The 15,131-nt window shown below is 35.4% G+C and overlaps 1 protein-coding gene across 5 annotated transcripts in view; it reads right to left on the reverse strand.

The window, feature by feature from the left end:
* The window catches only part of RGS12 (regulator of G protein signaling 12), a 91,175-nt gene that overhangs the window by 41,042 nt on the left and 35,002 nt on the right, over window positions 1-15,131 (reverse strand). For all 5 annotated transcript variants that reach the window (XM_064511488.1, XM_026121932.2, XM_064511487.1 and 2 more), the window contains exon 4: window positions 4,566-4,587. In XM_064511488.1, coding sequence (XP_064367558.1) covers window positions 4,566-4,587 — 22 coding nt within the window. The remainder of the gene's footprint in view (window positions 1-4,565; window positions 4,588-15,131) is intronic.

Here is a 15,131-nt window from a genome sequence, read left to right on the forward strand (position 1 = left end):
GATTCCTCTCACTCCGGTCTTACCACTAGGCTCTTGTGCAAAGCAGCCTCCTCCTTTTAGTTATGTGTTTAAAAAAGTAAGATTAGGTACTGTGAATCTCGAGATGCAAAAGCAGTTTACTGTGATAACCCCAACTCAGGTGCCTGGAAGACACATCAGTGTTGCGAACAGAGCTTCCTTCCTCCTTCCTTAGTGTATGGAAGCACTGACTCACCCTGCGTTGCCTGCAGAAAGGAGGGAGGCTCCCTCCTCGAGCCCTCTGGATCCCAGGCACCTCTCCGTATTTCTGTTCTGTTCCAGACCCACCATACCTAGAGAGGAAGCCCACCATTTTCCATGCAGACTCATGCCGTTTTGTTTAACTACCTCCTTCGAATACAGAATTGACACAGAATGCTTCCTAAAATTCCACACCAACAAGACCCTTTTACACCTTTTGTGTTTCCACATTTTGTAAAGTGTTTTGGGTTTATTTTACGAAAAACAGCATTCTGCAAGAAAATGCACACATCTAATCAACTAGAAGCTTGAAAATATTCAAGATAAGATGGCTTTGAAAGTTTTGATTTAAATCATATAAAGCAGTAAGTCTGAATACAACAAAGTATATTTTTGTAAACATCTTTTCATAAAAGCTACATATACTTTCCAACCTTTTTATACCTCTCTTTTATTGTGAGCAGCTCCACAAATTCCTTGTAACCATCAGAATGCCTACATTCATGTAATTAAGATATTCCAGTTGATCGCTAAAGACATTACCTGGATAAAGCTGATAAGAGCCACTGTGGTGCCATTTAATCAAATACTTCAAGGTATTCACTGAAAGCCATCCTTCTGAATCCATACCAAATTCAGCTGCAGTCTGCTGGAACCCATTGGGTGAAGATTAGCCTTACTAGTTGGTACATTGTTTCTTCCTCCGTAACTCTGGGGATAAGGGATGCTAATGCATTTCCTCCAGCAGTTCCTGGGAGCCTTCCACACACTTCAGAACAAATTGATTCTTTACCCGTGTGGCTTCACGCAGAGGAAACCAATAGTATACTTAACACAAAGCATTATAAAATGCTACATAAATAATTTAAAGAAAAGACCTTTCGCCACTGCTTCTAAAGGAACTTGAATTATTTATGATACCGTGGAACATGGCTACAGCAAGCATGCATTGCCAATATAACTAAAAAATAAGTCATACGCCTGTTAGAGGAAATCTGTCTGCATATAGTGTAAACAACAGTGTTCTGTTTTGTTTCGGAGTTCCATTGGGGATTTTTTATTCTGCCTTCTTTAGTTACTTTTTAAAATACACTTCTACATTATTTATTATTCCAAACGTCAGATTCCTTTACAAGAAAAATCTTTAAGAACATTTTTCCTTATGAAAATTCTTTCCTGGTGATGAATGCTAAAAATGAAAAATCATCAGATAATACAGCAAAGTGCTCTACAAGAAAAAGACATATATAATATCTGTTATCCTTATATATATGGAAATAATAGACCTCAGCATCGTGGAACGGATTCTCTGTAGGGAATAGTAGGTAAGAACTGACTTAAGAGCTTCTGAATAGCTCCGACACCTCACCACCTGCCTGCCTGGGAGGTGATGATGATGTACCTTCATTCTAATCCCACTGACCCTGAAGTTTTCCCTTTCTAAAGCTCCACCCAGGTATCAATGGTGAGAGGGAAAGTAAGACATCAGCTGGTGACTAATGACAATTTAACTATTTCATCTCTGAGATGATCTAGATAGCACAGTGCTCAAGACATCCAAGTAGAAATGTGTAGTTTCAGAGATGGGTAACAGGAGAAATCTGTTAGTTAGAGGTAGTTGTACTAACATAAAATAATTTATGCCACTTGTAAACCATAGGTGCTCTGGACTATTTGAACTTTAGCAGTGATGTTGCATCTAAACAGTATTACTATTTGCTTTCTGATTGTAATTCATTAAGCAAATCAGTTACAGTTTTTTCTTATGAGTTGTGGCTGGTCAGTATCACTGGAAATAACACCAATTCAAGTACCTGTATCTTCACATGTTACCTATTTCAAAAAGTCCAAAGTGCACAGTTTTGGCTAATGAGAACATCCTAGCCTTGCATAAGCTGAGTTACTATCTAAAATAAATGCAGCAAGGAGTAAATGGTTTCCAATGTCTGGCTCTAATGTAATAAAATCCATATGACATGAGGCTTCATTGACCTTGGGGAAAAAGTGTCTAGAAAGCTGTCATGCCTCCTATTATATTGCAAGGATGTATGTGAGCACGTAATTATTACTTTTTACATATAAACTCTCCTTCCGAGACTAATTCTTAATAACGGTATTTATACTATGTATACATAGGTATTACTAGTGTGGAAAGGGAAGTTTGTACTGCTGTATTAATGGTTACACTGGTGCAAATCTCGCTAATCTAGACCTGCCCTGTAATGCGTAAATCTGTGGATCTATTAATGAATTACTGAAATTAGAGAAGATTGGAAAATTTTCAGTGCTGAGACATTTTCAGTAAAAGTGAAAGCCTGAAAATGTAATTTGGATGTGAATCAGAGCTTTTTACTCAATGTAGCTCTAAATGAAATGAATTAGGACTTTATTTCAATTCATTTTTCCTAGTTACATTCTCTCTGGTTCTTATTTTTCCAATCTGCTTTCTAGGTACTTAAGCATTTATTCAATATTACTAAATATGATTCAACTACTGCTTTTTACATAAATTAGGCCCCCTTTATAGTTTAAGTAGCATTTCACAATTAAGAGAAAGAGTCCATGTTAATCTTCAGCACTAGCTGAAAAAAAGAGGTCATACAACCCATCAGAAAAACATATACAAGTTACTATGTTTTCTTTCACCTCTGCAACCTACACAGCTCTTAGATTTCATTATTTCACAAAATTCTATGGTATTAACTGTAAAATTATAATCATCTATGGAACTGGAATGAACTACAGCAGTCACATTCGAAGAGCTGAAAATAAGTCAGATCTTAAAAAAAAAAAAAGTTCAACTGGAAGCATAAAAAGCTTGAATATGACTAACAAAGGAGTACTATCACAGGAATCTCCAAGTCTGGATGGGCCACAGAAGTAAAATAATTTTAATTAGCATCTAACTAGAACTAGAAACAGTGCAGACAAGACACAAGTACATTCTACTTTTAGCTAAAAAAGATCGATCTTAACTTTTTTTGCCCCTAGGCATCTGGAATGTAATTCAACTACATGTACAAATGAAAAATTCTGTGTGCTTTGTCTTCCTTCATTTTTTACATCACACAGGTAACATCTGGGGGGGAAAATGCCTATTTTTGCCTTGAAAACATAGCCTATGCTGTAGAAACAGAGAGCAGAATAGATACAATTATTTTCTGTTTCATTCTTTTGTCATTTTGTAGCTAAGAGAGATACATTATAAAGTCTATCTCCTCATCTAGAGAGAAGTACTGTTACAGCAGTAGACTGTGACAGCAGTAGAGAAGGAAAAAACCTGACAAAGTCAGCCAGCCAGCGGAAAATGGCTGTCAAGAGGCCCAAAACAGAAATACGTCTCTCTACTGTATTTTTAATTTTACAAGGAATCAGAAATTAGGACACGATGGAATGCTGTGAATAAGTTTTGCTACTTTTGCATTTACATTTGCATTTAATATGAAAAACCCTACCATCTAAAATATTTCTTCAGTTTCAGTGCACTAATTAGAGCAACAGTTTCTCCCCTCTTTATTTAATAAAATTGTTTTCTTACTCTTTCTTACAAAGAGTACCAAAAGTAATAAAATGTGTGCAAGCAAGTTTTTTCACAGGATCAAATGAAGCAACTCCTGCAAAGCAAGACAAGTGAAAAAAGCCATCTCGTGTATACCTAAACTATACTTAATTCCTTTACTCCATTAAGGAAGCATACTAAAATTGTTTCAATTAACTTCAAAGGTTCAGAGAAATCATCTTACAATGTTTAACAAAGAGTGGACAGCCCTGTAAAGCATTAAAGCCATGCTAAAAATCAAAACAAACTCAGGTGACATAAAGAGGAGTTTACTCTAGGAGTACTCCTGAACTGCAAAAGTTCCATGCTGTGGTTTTACAAATATCAAATTACTTACCCCTTTCTCAAAATGTGCCACAGTAAAGAAGTTTCAGCCTCAACAAATGCACCAATACAGCTTACAACTTACGAGCTAGATAATCTCTCTTCAAAAGCAAACAGGGATCGTATAGGACAACAAAATAGAGAAAAAGATTTTATCTACAATCCAATTATATCAAGGACTGCTATCTCTGCCTTTTTGTTATTACAAATGAAGAATCCTAGTCATAATAAAAGTGTGCATATATAGATCTGCCACAAAACATTTATGCAAATAAATCAGTGAAAGTATGTGAACATAATCTTGCAACATGTTTTTGGCACAATTCCCACAGAAGTCACAGAGTTCTGCACCATTTAGGACAGACATCTTGTAATATATCACCTTATTTACCACATATTATGGTACTAATGTGGAAATTTTGATTTTTTTAGATTATAAAAGTAAAAACAAGCTTCAGCTTACCTCCATCAGAGACAGTTGCTGACTGCAATAAGAAAGAGAAAAGTAAGTGTTACTTAAGTTTCTTGATAAGTATTAGAAATCTCTCAGTGTCACCTAATGTGTAAAGCGTCAATTAATTTTATCATCTTAATAGTGATAGATAAAGTGAGAGAGAAAAATCTAAAGATACCAGCTGTTACTTTCTTAGGAGTGCTTCCTCCTCGCCACGAAATTCACCCCAGGCTTTTTGACCAACATGCTGGAGCCTCATCCCACAAACATTGACTGGAATAACTCCTTCCTGCCATGAGTAGCCACACTGATTTTAACAGTCTTTAAAAGTGGCCTGCAAACACTTAAAATGAAAACAACACCTCATATACTTTATTTTGCTGCAATATATGGAGATATGTGGAAATTTCTTCTTTTTTCAGACCGCAAGCGAATCAAAAGTAAAATTCAGGTATTTTGTCAGTCAGAGGATGGCAAAAACTTCCCCTGCTGATGCATTTCCAACCTCCGCAGAGCCCAAAGCATGCGAGAGTGTTTCCAATAAGCTAGGATGGAGGTAAGCACCCTTCGCCATTTCTGCCAGTCTTTTACACCTTTTCAAGGACAATTAGAGTTCTAGAGCAATGTAGAAACTTAAGCGTTTACCTGCCCTAGGATTCTCACCTTTAATTGCAAATTGCCTCTAGGCAGCAAATATTTCTGTCAAAACAAGTAGGTGAACTTTTCCCAACCATGAACTCCAGAGAACAGATGTTTGCGCTTCGATGCTCAGCTGAGCTTTTGCTGAGATCAAGACAGCTGGTTTTTAGATTCAAATTTGTTCTGATTTTAACAACTATTAAAAATTACTGTTATTTTAATTTGGGCAATCTTTTCCTGGTCATGTAAGTTGTCCTTGAGCCTTTCATTAACTTCTTAAATAGTTAAGAAGAAACTCTTATCTTGTACCGCTCTTTGGCTAAACTAGGGAAGAATGCCATATATATCCACAATATTTCCAGGACAGAAGATATGCAGAAGAAGAATAAAAAAATCTACATATACACACCCAAAAGAAAAGCCATCTATTCATAGTTCATCTGCATTTTTTAGCCTTGGCAACAAACATTCCCTTTCCCCCTCAAATTCCATAAATACCGTTAGTAACAATAATAGTTTATTTTCTTTTTCTTTCTTACTGTCTTTAACTGCAAATTTTGTCTTTGTTAAGCATTATCTGAAGAACATCACTGTGTTGTTATAAAGTCTTGTATCATCATCAATCATATAACCAGCAGAGGATCTGATCTAGTTTTTAATATTAACTACAAATATTCTGAAATTTTCAAAGTCTAATTAATCTCTATTGACATCATTCCTCTACTGCTAATTTAGATAAACACAAATGCACCTTTCATGGAAAACATGTAAGAAAAGATGACACTTCTTGTGAAGCTACACAAAATGCTTCTGACTCTGTGGAGTATAACAGTACAACTGAAACTGTATCTAGGCCTCACTCTTTATTAATAGCACTGTTTCAGGTGTCAAAGTGCTACTGTTTTGGGCGCAGTTCTTCAGTGAGATTTACCTATTCTACTTATATCTATTCTACTTATATTTTGCAAGTAGGTCTCGCAAGAATGTTAGGTATTCAGAAGTTGTAATTTAATTCATGCTTGTAATTTAGAAAATGCAATTTATAGTACTGAACATTTTTATAAATATAATTGCTTCTAATTTCTTCTTCACATACAGTACAGTAAAGCTGATGAACACAATTTCAACATCATTATTGGAAGACTGAAGAAAAGGATGACTCAATAAAGTAATAGTATCAGTTTACACACTAGACAGAAAATAATACACAAGGTTGCAAAATATATTCTAGGAACGGTCATTTACTTTGGCAGCTTGTATGAATCTAAATTCGAACAGCAAATATGATTCCCCTTCATATTTTTGAAAGTGTCAGGTGAAATTAATAGGATTTTCATGATAGCAGAAAGAATATATACACTACTTTTTGGCAACTGGGAAGTTAACAATTGTAAAATAACATTTTAAAGGAAAAATGGTGTGATTTCATAATAAAGTTCAAACCTTACACTAAAACTGCCACTTAATTAAGTGCTATGGACAGTGAAATACAGTTTTAACTCAATTAGCATAACGTAAGGCAATCGGCTTTCTACACACCATAGGTTGGTTTTGTGTGTGTTTTGTTTATTTTAAAGCCTTTGGCTAATGTATGTTAGATAACATATCATTATCTTAAAATCACTCTAAGCAGGGCTTTTGGTAATTACTACATTTAAACATACTCCCCAAAAAGAAAAGCTTTACCTATTTAGACAAGAAAATCTGGTTTTCCAACGTCAACAACCTATTTCTGTGTTATTAAGATATTTCAGATTCACTCTTTGGTTTTCATATATTCCCAATACACAATACTTTTTTATATATAACAGTGCCACTAAAACTCCAGAGCACTTTTCAGCCAATATCAGTTCACTTTTCTAGATCACGCAATAAAATTTATAACAAGAACATTTATTTCACCTATGTTACTTAAACTACATTCACTTAATTTAATAAAACCAGCTGGAAGCTACAGCTGGTAATTATTATATAAGAATTTATAGTCATATGTTTAAAACACGTTTATGAGTACTTAGAAATCTTAATATAAACCTGTCAGAAATTGCATACAGTCAACATTTAGACAAAGCATTTTCTCTTCTGAAGTGTTCAGTTAAAACCTGTCTAGATTTGTCCACAGATGCAAGTTGCAAGACCAGATTTTTTAAAATTGTATGATGATCTCATTTTAAAAGTTCCCTATATGTTGGAGGCTGATTTTCATTCTTCAGTGCTCACTCTTACCACCACTGAAGGCTATTCAGGGCAAAATTTGATCAAGTGTACGTATAAAGATTGATTATGTCATGAAAGTTAACATTTAACACATACCTATTAAGAAATACCTAATAGAAAATTTACCTATTAAAAAACTATTAAGATTCAACACTTCACATATGTAGCCATTTCTGAAAGATAAGCAAGGATGGGGTAGCAGCCTATGCCAGTTAGAGATAATGTAAAAGTAAATAAAGCATTTCATTCTAAATGACAGGACATATCTGTATTCATTCTGTGAATGTACACATCAACTATCACTCAGAGATAAAATCGGAATTGTAATCAACCCTCAAATCTTTCACAACCAGATAAGAACTGAAATTAGTTCTTCAAATTAGCCTGACTTTCAAATTAATTTAGTAAAAAGCCTGGTATATGCCAGGAGTCTGATAGTAACAAATTACTAAATTAAAAAAAAAAATCCAGTTTAGGAAAACTAAAATGTCTTCCCATGTATTTCTTCAAGGGAAGTCTGCTTGTTCATCCAGCTGGCTTGGCAACCGAGGTATACACACATTCCAAAGTTGGAGGATGCAACTCTCTTTCCTACATTTCAGGGCAAGATCTTGATCCCTGTGATCCAAGTGAGGAGGTTAGTGCCAGAGCCAGTAAGCTGAACAATGGCTTCCCAGTTTTCATACTTCATTAAAAATGTCCTAGGTCCAAGGAAATAGGCAAATACTTCAACACAGGTTGGATAGTATAAAGTTCTGAGCAAGAGAGAACATGTAAAATTTCTCTTGGTATCATCTCCCTTTGCAAGGTAGAAAAGCCAGATGGGCCCATGAGTTTTTTGATGTCATGTTCATGATCTGCTTGCAATCCATCTAAAAGAAGATTCATTTAAAATAATTCATAGAAGACAACTACTTTATGAGTATATGAACTTCTCATTCTGGAATAGAAACAGCGTAGAATCTGGTTACCAACAACAGGATAACCTAGGGAGAAAGGGTATAAAGAAGAATGCAATTCATAAGGTTGAAGCAACATAAAACATCTGTTTTCATTGTACATAACCTGTTAGACATGTGCACCAGTGTGCACAAAACTAGTCTGCAGCCAGCTTTCAGTTGACAGGAACTGTCATTTATGAAAGCTATTTAGTTCCAGGGAATGCAAAAATGTTCTTTTAGATGGATCAGGCCTCAGGAAAGAGAATAAGCAACTACTGTCAAAATTTGCCATAAAACCGTGATGCAGAGAAACAAAAAACACTGTATCCATATCCCAGACGCTACCCTGAGCCAAAAAATCCCTGTACGCAGACTGCCAGGTAACAGAACACAGAAACGTCTTTTTTCCCCCCTAAAGATTTGCCATTCAGGTCATGCTGGAGTACACAAGAAGAAGAAATGCAAAGATGGAGCTACTGGGAGGGGTGACACACACTAGGAAATGCCAGGCCTGAGCAATAAAATGGAGCAACATGAAATCATCCATATTAATAGAACATGGGTGAGTGCCTTCCTGAGACAAAAAAGACACACATTTCCAACTGCTTCTGGGATGAGAAGGGATAAAACCTATAACCAGAGTGAAAAAGTATTCCTCCCCTACCCTGGCAATGACAAAAATCACAGACTAAACAGAAACATCTGTTTCTTACCTGAGCATCAACAAAGATTCAGAGAAAAAAGGGTTAAAAACGACCTTTCTATGTGCCCTGGGCTCTCTTTCTTCTAATGTGGTCACCAACCTTTTGCTACATCCAAAGAGTTCTCTGACTGCTGCCTTCAGATCTTGCTAGGCTGACTTACTACAATATTATAGTATTTAATATAATAGACTATATAATATAATATACTATTTTACAAAAACCCCTCTAATTAAGCCTTTAAGCTTGGAACAGCATTCCTTATCTGGTTACACCAATCTCCTAAACCAATCCTCTCATACGATTTAAATATACAAAATAAGTTTGGGAAAACTGTCACGCTCTTCCAGAGGCAGAACCCTGAAGATGTAAAGACCCAGTACAAATAGCCAACTTTCAAACGTTTTGTCACTTAGCTCAGAGAAAGCCTACTGCTCAGCAGACTCTCTGCTTGCATTTAGCTTTGATCAAACTTCCTATTAAATCACCTGAAGCAACTTCTCCCTTTGCCAGGGCATGAAATACAGGCAGGTCTCTAGATAGTCACACTGCTCCAGGACTTGCCCTGCATACCTGTATTTTTATCTTTGTAAATGCACTGGGGTGTTAACAGCATTGTACAAATGCTATGAGCACCCATGGGAGGGGGATTATGTCTCAAAATATGATAAACATTGTTCTAACATTTGAAATCAAAAATAAAGCCAGATTACTTACAAATTTCTACTATACTTTCTTTCCAATAAGTCATCTCAAATATATTTATCACTTCAATATTAGTGTGTAATATTATCTTTATCCTCAGTTTAAAATATTATTGCAATTAATTTAATGATTTAGAATTTTATGAAAAGGCTTCCCTCTTACAATGCCACTTAAAGGAGAACTATTACATAATTTGTCTTTTCAATTCTCTGCCAAAGAAGTGCATTTATAGTTAATACAAAAGTATTATAGACATAAGAATTCCCAAGGAAAAGAAATATACTACAACTACTGTACAATAATTTCTTTGAATATTTTTTCCTTGAAGGTCAATTATTTGTCCAATATTTTAATCTGCAAAAGCAACACATGAATAGTAAGTTATGTGACATTTGGGATTCCTTTAAGAAACAAACATTCAACTTTTTATACCAAACAAACCCAATCTTATCACATTTAAACACAGTGGCTTAAATGTCAAGTCCATCCTTAAAATTATTTTAATAAGGGTATATACAAAAAAATACGCAGTTTTACCTGCAAATATAATATTGATATAATGGTACAAAAAGATATACACAAAACACTTTGTACAGAATTAAAAATACACAGACTATAAACATACTGATTTTTCAGCTTTATATATACTGGACACAGTTTACAAATACATCCCCAAAATCTTAATGTTAGTTGGTACAATAAGGTTGTCTCCCTTTACTCTTCCATGATAATAAAACCAAATGTTTGCATTTACAAAGGAATTTTAACTCAAATTCTTTAAAGTAAAAGATCTTGAAAGCTAAGCAAAAAGCCTTCTGAAGCTGATAATATTCTTCTCTAATTTCTTGCCAGCAACAATACCCTCTTCTAATTTCTCACTGCAATGATGTCTTGCCTTAGCTAAATATAATTCATATCACTTACCCGCTCTTCATAAGAAACAGCAGTTATTTTTCCTAGCAGTACTCTTCCTAAATTCATCTTCACTTAATATGGAAAACACATTTCCTTAACACATCAGCTTCTCAAAGATTAAACTAAAAAATTCAACCCTATTCCATGCCTGTACATGCCAGTAAAGTTTAAAGGCATTTCGTATGAAGTTCTATTTTACTCCCTTTATGTTACCCATAGCAACAGGCCAATGCAGGAAGCTGTGGTTCGTCAGGGATTCAGATTAGATCTCAATTATCTCTCACCAGAAAAGCTAGATCATTTTGTATAAATCACGCTGATTATATTTTAAAACATTTCCTATAACAACTCAGGAAAATAAAATGAAGCTGAATTGTGTGATAGTCCTGTATTCAATAAAACAGATTCCCACGACAGTTTTCAGCAAAACATTAGCTAATCACCCTAACATTAGTTTTAGAAACATTTACACAGTAAACCACTATTTTCAGAGGTTTACATCATGCAAGCCAGAATAAAGAAAGATCTCAAACGGTCTATTCTGCTCAACTTTTCAGTGATTAACACTGTAAACTGCATGTAAAAATCTGCAGTACAGGGGAACTTGGTATATTTGGTTCAACCTAGAAGCAATCCAGTGTCATTAGAGACAAAATTCTGCTTTCAGAAAGTAAGGGATATTCTGCCCTTCCTCCTTTACTGCCCAAGCCTGGGCTTCCCCGGTGTCACAGTGCTGGGGATAGCACCCTAGCAATAGAGAGCAAAATCAACTACCTGTAATGTAAGAGAGATTAACTTGCCCATTATAGCAGTGTCTTCAAGAGACTGTATCTGGGAAGCAGAGGATCCTTAATTTCTGGGGGGCTTTTTGGAAGCAATTGTAATACAATTTTCTGCTAAAACTAAATACCAGAGTTAAAACTGAAGAATGATTAGGGGGCATTTTTATGCTAATGGTGTCCTTAAATCCAAGGTGGATTCACTAGAAGTGGTTTAGGAAAAAATAATCTTCTTCCTTCTTCAATGTAGCATGTGCAATCCCCCACATCCAGACAGTTCCTAGATTGTGCCCCTAATATAAAAACAACCCCATGAAGCAGGCAAATATTACTCTGAACTTATCGAGAGAGAAACTGAGGCAAAAAGAAGAGCCTTTATTCAAGATCCCACAGTGCGACTGGCTTGCAAAAGACCATCCAAGTCTGCAGATGCTCCTATTTTAGAATTTAGGATGAATAGTCTTGATTAACAGAACAAGTCTATCTTCTGGGTTTAATTTAGAGTGATCAGAGAAGAAATGTTAAGCTAATCACAGATGAAAATGGAGGAACTATGCTTTGTCAAGCACTCCAGAGGCACAGATAGACTGCTATAATGGACAAAATTCATTTTATGATGCATTCTTAGTTTGGACAGGCACACCAATGTATTTTACGGTGTCGTCTTTTACGAGTCTTTAATACCACAAAGAAGTGCAAGAAAAGCAAATGAGCAGGCAGATGGAAGGAATGTGTTTCACAAATTACATCCTCCATTATTTTAGGACTAAAGAAACAAATCCCTGTGATATTTGTGCATAACACCAGTTTTGCCAAGTGTGGCTAAGTATTAAAAATTTACAATTTTTAAAGAAAAAAATGCCACTAACAGAGATGTTTAAATGCTGCATATTACTTGACACTAGACCAGGTGGGCTGGGGAAAGTATTTGCATTGTCAGTCCCTCAAACAACCACATAGCAGCCCTGCTACAAACATACAGGTGATTAGGTGCAAATAATCGTCACATCCCGTAAATAAAAAGCACAAGTAGATCAGAGACATCCTAGAGAACTTGCCTGTGAATGCCCCTTCGGGGGAACACAAAAAAGGACTTTTAACCATAGTGCTTGCTGTACAATAGGCCTAAGTCCACTAGGAATCTACCGACTGTATTAACGTAGTTTTAACAGGTATGTTTTTTACCCACGAGAACATGAGAATGATTAGAAAAAAAACGCACGCTACTGGATGTAGCTGGAAGACCAGCACCTCACTAGGGCAACTGTACTGGAATATTATTAGGAACACTGTGTGTGGGCAATGTTTTATACTTTCTAGGCACTCGTACTTGGTGTTATACACCTAATAACCCCATAGTTTAAACAGACCTTTAGCACAGTTGATTCTATTTCATCAAACTGAGCACTGCAGAGCCATGTTTTTTCCATACAGGGCCTTCAGTAGTGCTGAAAACAAGCCCTACCAATTGGACAATAGTTGTTGATGGTAAGGGCTACAAAAAGCCCCTTGTCAAAATTCCTTTTCCTCTATATTTTCATAGGTTATTTCAGCAGCTTCCATATTCAAAATCTTGTGATTTTGTGTTATCAGATTCATATTTGTAAACCAGTCAGGCCAGTCAAGGCTCAAAGGTCAGACGCAGCAGGATCCAGTCCCTCTCACAGCCTAAGGAACATTAATTTGCAAAGCTATTAATGGAAAGTGTTAAAATATGACACAACAGCTTTAAAACACTTATTCAGATATACCAAAGGAGGCATTTTTAAACCCACATCCATCTGCTTAGAAGCTAAACTGTGGGAAGGGGCAGAGACCCCAGATACGGTCGATCTGTTTTTCTCTTCTACCCCCTCTGCACTTCCTGCTCCTCTCTTCTGCTGTACAGTTGTTTGCAGAAAAGAAAAAGCTCAAGAGAAAGATAGAATAACTGGAAGCCTGGATAAGTTTTCACTTGTCACAAGACGAATAGGATTGAATATATTGACTCCTAAAAGAAGAAAACACACACAAAAAATGCCAGGCAACTAGAAAGAGACAAACCTCTGGATCAGCTCTGAGTAACACAAGTTCCTGAAGTAAATTTGACATTGGCAGAATGCACTAACAATGCTGCCAGAAATCCTAAATCTCATCAATATATTTCATGTCAAAGAAAGGAACAACTACTTGCATGAAAACCGGAATAAAAGAATTTGTTAAGAATACTATTTAGCTCAGTGACCCTAGTTACTGCAATAAAAGGCAAAAGAATCAAAGCCTACATACAAATGAAGAAAACATTTAAATAAAATAGAATGATTTTTATTTCTAATTCTCCAAATTTTCTATTAGCTCTCCAGATATACTTTTGTCAAGGATTTGTCAGCTCTTCAACAGCAAGCAGACAGCCTACGTGCTACTGATGAAAGAAGATTCTCAGGTTCACAACACTGCGGTTTCCCTCTCTCAGCTTTCAAGATAAAAGTCCTTCCTATTCCAAGGTGATATTAACAGAAATATCTTTTAAGCCCAGCTATTTGGAATTTGCTCAGTTAAAAATAACTGAAATGCAAGCCGTCTTTTTAAATATTAAGACTTCCAATACAACAAAGTCAGCAATGAAGCTGATGCAAACGGCTGCTAAGAGTGCCCCCTGCTGTCTCCCTAAACCTCCAAGGCTTTGATTTTCAGAGCATTAGGTTCAGGAAGATTTGCCACCCAGAAATCTACTCTAAAAACAAGTATTTTGTTCTGAAAGCCAAAATTTAAAAATGGAAAAAGACTTCTGTAGTCTGTAAACTGATTATAAAAGAATCCACTTCTTTCAAAAATCTTTTCTGAAAAAGGAAACATCACTATTTTTCTCATTCTGTTGATCAACATTTTAAGACACATGAATTCTTTCCACTAATAAAAACATGCATCAACAGCATGCATAACTTGGCCACCCAGATGGAAGACGACTTACAGCCCAATAATAAATTAAAATTAAACTACTTATTAAAGAGGATATGATTAAGTGACAGATCACTCGCATGCATTAAGCCGCTTCTGAATTCCCTACTACCGCAGTGGAGCTTCTAAGAGTCAATAGATTTTGAGGGAATCAATACAAAGCTGAACATGAAAACTACTTCTTTTTAAATAAAAAAATGCATATACAACTTTTTAAGTCTTACAAATATGTTTTTTCCCTTTCCATTCTAAAAACATATCTATTTTGCTGACATACTTTCAGCATTAAAGAGAATGACACTGAGATATATGTAGATATATATATACAAACATCTTTTGAGATATATGTATATAAAGAATAAGACTGTGTCAAAATTTGATAATACAGCTAGGATCTTTACTTACAAAATGTGTGTTTTTTGAGGAACAAGAAGGTAAAACAGGTCTGAAGTCTTAATACCCCAGAAATTCAGTATTCTATAAATTCTTTATATAGAAGTATGCTGATTTTAATAACTCATACCATCTGGATTCTGTTTTATTGGATAAAAATGCAGATGGAAGAAGAATCGCTTGAGCTGTACACCTTAAAAGAAACACTGTGACAATTAGAAAGTAACTTATAACTTTAGCATGACATTCTTGCTTTATGCAAACACATGTACAAGCAGAGTGAAAATTAAGTGACCTTTCTATAAAAAAGTTGATTAGAGAAATATCTTTATATCTACTACACTCACT

The sequence above is a fragment of the Dromaius novaehollandiae genome, chromosome 4 (assembly GCF_036370855.1).
Source record: "Dromaius novaehollandiae isolate bDroNov1 chromosome 4, bDroNov1.hap1, whole genome shotgun sequence".
In the NCBI taxonomy this organism is placed as follows: Eukaryota; Metazoa; Chordata; class Aves; order Casuariiformes; family Dromaiidae; genus Dromaius; species Dromaius novaehollandiae.